This window comes from Sceloporus occidentalis, unplaced genomic scaffold (genome assembly GCF_023333645.1).
Source record: "Sceloporus occidentalis isolate IW3139 unplaced genomic scaffold, rSceOcc1.0.p SCAF_8, whole genome shotgun sequence".
Taxonomy (NCBI): Eukaryota; Metazoa; Chordata; class Lepidosauria; order Squamata; family Phrynosomatidae; genus Sceloporus; species Sceloporus occidentalis.
The window spans coordinates 32,401,755-32,408,930 of NW_028316988.1; the positions used below are offsets into that span (position 1 = coordinate 32,401,755).

A 7,176-nucleotide genomic window follows, 5' to 3' on the forward strand; every position below is an offset into this window, starting at 1 on the left:
CGTTTATCGAAGTTTGTTCGTTTATTTTTTTAATAAAACGTTTAAAAATGCCATTAAAATATATATATATTTTCTTTTTCTACAATTAAAAAAGGAAAAAAATTATTCGGGTCACAAACGAATGGCGCATCCTGTCGTTATCACGCCCCCCACGCCAAAACCGTGCTAAACATGGAAACGCCCGACGAGCCAATTTCCGTAGAGTTATTTTATTGCATTTTAATTAAAAACGTTAATTAACCGCCATTCATCGTCCCGCTTCAAGGAATGGCGGGATCACATCCCTCGGAAAGGGAGGCTTCGTTAACCTGTGCGGCGTGTGGCACGATTTTTACAGATTCCAAGGTGGGAAAAGGAGACGCTGAAATGGGAGGATGGAGGTAGCGAAGAGTAAGGCGTCCTCGGTAAAAATGTAGTGTTTTTGTAAACGGATATAAAATCAAGGTAAATTAATTACAACAATTATAGCATATTTAAAAAACAGACCAAGAAAGACTAGGCCTCAAAATCAAGCTAAAGAGGACTAAGAAAGATGAGGCCTCAGAGTCAGGCCAGAAATGACTAGGCCTTAAAGTTGGACTAAGAAAGACTAGAGCTCAGGCCTAATAGGACTATGCCTCAAAGTTGGGTAAATAAAGACTAGGCTTCGAAGTCAGGCCAAAGAGGACTAGGCTTCAAAGTTGGACCAAGGAAGACTAGGCCTCAAAGTCAAGCCAAAGAGGACTAGGCCTCAAAGTTGGGCCAACAAAGTCAGTCCCAAAAGAACTAGGCCTCGAAATAGAACCAAAATTTCTATATTTTATTTAATATAAACATAAATATTATTTCATTTATGTTTTATATTTTTATATTTTTATTTACATTTATTTTATAATTTTATTTTTAAATTTATATTTATACTATATTTTATTTAATATAAAAATAAAAATTATTTTATTTCTGTTTTATATCATATTTTTATATTATATTTTTATATTTTTATTTACATTTATTTCATAATTGTATATTTATATTTATATATTTAATATAAAATAATTATTCTATTTGTTTTACATTATATTTTTATATTATATTTTTATGTTTTAATTTACTTCTATTTTATATTTTACATATTTATATTTATATATTTTATTTAATATTAAAATAAATATTATTTATCTTTTATATTATATTTTTATATTTTTATTTACATTTATTTCATAATTTGATTACTATTTTCTTTTTGCATCATCATTTGAACTCATCTCAAGGCGAAAGATTTGTCAGTCAATCCAATGGATTCGCCGCCGCCAATTGCAAAACGACCGTCCGACTGTTTCTAAGGCGCCTGGTTTATTAATGCGAGCCTCGTTTACCCTCATCAAGGATTGACCAATATTCACGTAATTAATCATAATTAACTCCTAAAGTGCGCATTCGCCACAGCGGCGGTTGCCGACCTGAAGAATTGGCGTGGAACGGCACGCAAGCCGGACAATGGTCTGCGTCCCTTTGATAAACAAGACTCAAACCTTAGACGCTATAAATCTAGTCGCGAGTTCAGGTGAGGCTTCCAGATCTGGGATTCTATGTATTCCTGCATGGCAGAGTTCTAGGTATTCCTGCATGGCAGAATTAATGAATAACGGCTGGAGTTTCAACGACACAGGAAGAAATCAAGACATTGGGAACAGATCCATTAAATAACCATTAAATATCCCTGGCATTAAGTCTGAATTATCCTCATTATCATTTTATTACTATATATTTATAAACATTATTTAATATTATTATTATTATTTATTCTACTTATTATAATCATCTGAAATTTAATATATTATATATATATAAAACAAGCAGAATTAATTATTCTACTTATTTAATATTATTATTATATTTATATATATAATTATAATAAATATATATTTATATATATATATATATATATAATTAGATTAAATAATATTAATATTAAATAATAATTAATTCTACATAATCATCTGAAATATTATATTATATATATATATATATATATATATATATATATATAAAACAAGTAGAATTAATTATACTTATTTAATATTATTATTATTATATTTATAATTTATATATATAATTATAATAAATATTATATATACACATATATATCTAATTAGAATACATAATAATAATAAATAATAATTAATTCTAATAATCATCTGAAATATAATAAATATTATATATATATATATATAAATATATATATATATATAAAACAAGTAGAATTAATTATTCTACTTAATATTATTATATTTATAATTTATATATATAATTATAATAAATATACATATATAATTAGAATAAATAATAATAATATTAAATAATAATTCTAATTATATATATATATATTATTTATATATATAAATTATAAATATAATAACAATAATAATAATAATAGTAATAAAATTGAATAATAAGTAGAATAAGTGATTGGGCAGCATATAAATAAATCCTAGTGTCTGTGTGTCTGTGTGTGTGTGTATATATACACATACACACACATACATACATATAAAATAGTTACCTATTTTACTTATTTATTTTATAATTTATTATAATTTTATATATATATATATAATTTAATACTATAATTATATATTATTAGTTATTTTATTATAATTTATATATATATTATTTTATTATTTTATTATTTTATTTATTATTATTATTATTATTTTATTATAGTGAAAACTAGATATATAAGTCCTAAGAGCAAACTGTGACTGGTTTAAATATGAACAATAATTAAAAATTATTGCAATAAATTATTTGAATTAATTATATTTTATTAATTTATTATTTATTACTATTTATTTATTTTATTTTATTTATATAATTAATTTTTTATTTATTATAGTTAAATTACAGATATATATCCCTGGAATTAAGTCTGAACGGAGCAAAATGAAACTGGTTTAAATATAGAACGACTCCTTAAAATTATTACTATATATTTTTTTATTTTAATAATTTATTATTTATTACTATATTTATTTATTTATTATATTTAAATTATCCCTGGATTTAAGCCTGAATAGAAATAATTGCAACTGGCTTAAATATAGAAAATTAATGCAACAAATTATCGTTATTAATTTATTATTAATAAATTAATTTACTATTTTAATATATTTAATTTATTTATTAATAATATTTGAATTACAGGTATATCTCCATGGAATTAAATCCAAACAGAGAAAATTTGCAACTGGATTAAATATAGAATTAATCCTTAATAAATTAATTCAATTTATTTTATTTTATTATTTTTAATTAATTAATTAATTATAGATAAATTATTGATACACACACACACGCACATATGGAATTGTCCAGAAGGACCAAAAAATCACTTCCTTAAATGTAGAACAATAAATTAATTAAATAAATAAAAATAAATAAATAGTAATAAATAATAAAATAAAATAAAGGAAAATAATGCAGAACAAATTAAATTAATCCATGAAAGTACCAGAATAAAATAGCATTATATTAATTACGTGTGTGTGTGGGTGTGTATATACACGTAATTAATATATATATATATATATATATATATATATGGAATAAATAAAATATTGAATAAAATGATGGAATATATATATATTGATAATAAATATAATAATATATAAAAATAAATATTACAATAATATAAATATAATAATAATATAAATATAAATAATGTATGTGTATGTGTATATATATATATATATATATATATGCAATAAAATCCATTAAATTACATCAATAAAAATATGTTTAAATTACTATCTATCTATCTATCTATCTATATATATATATATATATATAAAGTCTGAACGGAGCTAAATTCAATCGGTTTGGATATCGGACCTTAAACGAAGCTGATCAATTAATAACCGGGGACTGATAAATTAATCATCCTATTAATAGATAAAACGAAGCGAAAACGGTGTACTTTGGTATTAATATATAATGGACCCAGATAATAACGAAGGCCTAATCCTTGCTGCTAATTATTAAGCAGATTATTAAGTGTTTATCAGGAAAGGTACATAATGACCCTGGTCTTCATTTTATCTCTCTTTAACGAACCTGTTTCTAAATGAGGAAAGGAAGGAAGGAAGGCCCCGTGTTCAAATTCCTGACATTTTTCTCTCTCAGGATGATAAGGGACAGAAAAATGTCCCTTCTGACATGCAGGGATACATAGGACTCTTCCATGCAGGAATACATAGGACTCTGCCATGCAGGAATACATAGAATAATAAATATAAATATAAATAAAGTAATAAATATAATAATAATAATAAATATAATAATGTTAATGTAATAATAATAGTAATAATAAATATAAAAATAAATAAAAAATAAATATAATTATATAATAATAAAAATAAATAGTAATAAAATAAATATAATAATAGTAATAAATATAATAAAATTAAATATAATAACAATAATAAATATAGTAATAAAAATAATAATAAATATAGTAATAATAAAAATAAATATAGTAATAAAATAAATATAATATCAAATATAATAATAGTAATATTACATATCATAAAATAAATATAATAAAAATAAATATTATAATAAATATATTAATAATAGTGAAAATAAATATTATAATAATAGTAATAATAAAAATAATAATAGAAAGGCCACAATTAATTCAGAAATTTAATGTTGGGCTTTCTGCTATATTATTATTATTATTATTATTATTATTATTATTATTATTAAAATCTACTCTGGGTATTTATGTCTCTGCTAAAAATGTGGACCTATTTAAAAATAACTATGAGAGAGTTTGGACAGAAATGAAGAAAAAGTTTAATAAATGGTCATCACTGAATTTGTCATTAATGGGGAAAGTAGCCACCATGAAAATGAATGTTTTGCCGAAGTTAATGTTTTTGTTCCAAAACATCCCGATAATTGTTAACAGCAGCCCTTTTAAGAACTGGCACAGAGAGGTATCCAGATTTCTCTGGGGAGACAGAAAACCTAGGGTTAAGATGAAGATACTTTGGGACAAAACTAATAGGGAGGATCATCTTTACCTAACTTTAATTTATATTATGATGCTATTTGCCTGGAATGGCTGTGGAACTGGTTTAAATTGGAGGATCATCAAAATCTAGAATTGGAAGGTTTTGGACTTCGTTTTGGCTGGCATGCCTATTTGTTTTATGGGAAATAAATAATACGCGGGCGGGCCATACGCGCTCAAGCCGCAGGGCGGAAGGGGCGGCGCGTCCCATTCAATTGGATGGGCGTGTGTGCCCGTTGCGCTCTGTGCGCTGCCACGCCGCCGCAGCCGCCGTGCACAAGCCCCATTGGAAACAATGGGGCTTGAGCATAGGAGGAATTCGCCTTACGCGGAGGGATCCGGAACGGATCCCCTCGTAAGGCGAGGACGCACTGTATCAGGTTAATAGTGATTTCCTCCACCACTTTATAAGAAAATCACTTTTCAAGGTTTGGCAAAAGTATAAAATCCGCCTTTGTCCACAGATCCCGTCCTGGGCCTCTCCGAATGAGGCCCTATTCAAAAAGACTCTGTCCTGCAGATGGTCGATGTTAGTGAAAGAACCAACCAGGTTGGTTTCGTTATAGGCAACTGTTAAGTAAATATAACTATGACAATAAAGAGCCTGGGATTGGTATTGGGAACATTGAATTTCATAATTTGTTTCAATCTAAGAAAAAATACACGATTTCCAACTTGTATGATCTTCTCTTAAAATGGGACACAGAACAAGAAGCGGTCAAGGAAAGAACGGACCTAGAACAAAGCGTCCCGTTAGAACAATGGGAGAAAAGATAAGGTATAAATATACAATCTGTTCAGATATTAAAGAAAACCTTTTCAAGATGCAAACGAGATGGCATTTAACACCGGCCAAAATTGCGTCAATATACAAATCCCCCAATAATAAATGTTGGAAATGTGAAACTTCAGTCGGCTCTAATAGTAATAATAGACTTATTAGTTTGGTTGAGATGGACAAATTCACTTGTTTAGTAGAAGACTCTGATTGGGAAGAAAACAAGAAAACCTGGAAAAAAAGGGAGAAGAACTAAAAATTTAGCTTTTTAAGTTAGACCTGTCATAAGACCATGAGCCTCCTGGATATTCTGCAACTGGTTCGTTCATTTTTAATGATATCATTGAGACTTTCTTACGTTTAGGCCTCAACCTCCCTTTATTTAGACCAACTAGAACCTATTAAGAGATTGACTTATTTCATATTGAACTGGAACTGATGACAGATTAGAAACCTCTATAGAAAGTGAAGGGACTGATGTGTAATTTTTGGTATTTCATAGTCATAGTTCTTTGTTTGTCTTGTATGTATTTTTCGTTGTTATGTATCTAATTTTATCTTCAATAAACTTTATAAAAAAAATCTACTTGTATAAATTTGACATTTTATATATAAAAAATTTACCATAAATAAACAAGGAAATTCTAATTTGCTATAAACAAACAAGGAAATTGTCTCTGAACTCTCCTCAAAGTTTAAGAGGCAATTTCCCAGAAATTAATTTATTTCCTCGTTAAGGGAAAAAAAAACCCATCAAACCGGTTAATTGCAATTATGCAAACTTCATGTACTTCATAGATTCAGGTTTCCTAAGTGTGTGTGTGTGTATATATAATTTCCTTGTTTATTTATAATAAAATAGTTTATATATATATTATATATAATATTAATATAATTTAATATTATATATACAATTTTTTGATTGTGTATATATTTCCTTTATTATTTTATATATTATTTATATACCTGTATATACTTGTTTATTATATCTTTATATAATTTCCTTCTTTATTTATAGTAAATTAGAATTTCTAAATAATTATTTTTATTATTGTTATATCTATTAAAAATTAATAATTTATTACAATTTATTATTAATTATAAGTTAATAATTTATTATGAATTAACAATTTATTATAAATTATTATTCATTAAGAATTAATTTATTATAATTTATTGTTATATAATTTATTCTAATTAATTCTAATTAATTGGAATAGTTATTTATTATTAAATATTTTATTATTTTTATTTATTAAATTAATTAATTATTAATTTATTGTAAATCACTAATAGTAGTAGTAATAATAATAATAATAATAATAATACAAAAATTCATTTC

The 7,176-nt window shown here is 25.2% G+C and overlaps 1 protein-coding gene across 7 annotated transcripts in view; it reads left to right on the top strand.

Annotated features, from left to right (window-relative positions):
• Positions 1-374: 374 nt before the first annotated feature.
• The window catches only part of LOC149308563 (sodium/glucose cotransporter 1-like), an 18,282-nt gene continuing 11,480 nt past the window's right edge, over positions 375-7,176 (top strand). For 2 of the 7 annotated variants that reach the window (XM_089536017.1, XM_089536021.1), the window contains exon 1: positions 4,675-6,153. Coding sequence is in view for 1 of the 7 variants with exons in the window: in XM_089536020.1 (XP_089392146.1) it covers positions 5,577-5,606 (30 nt within the window). In the remaining 6 variants the exon portion in view is untranslated. Of the gene's footprint in view, positions 445-1,295; positions 1,383-1,472; positions 1,544-4,674; positions 6,154-7,176 lie in introns of those variants that run through there. The other 5 variants (XM_089536020.1, XM_089536018.1, XM_089536023.1 and 2 more) reach the window with 5 other exon arrangements.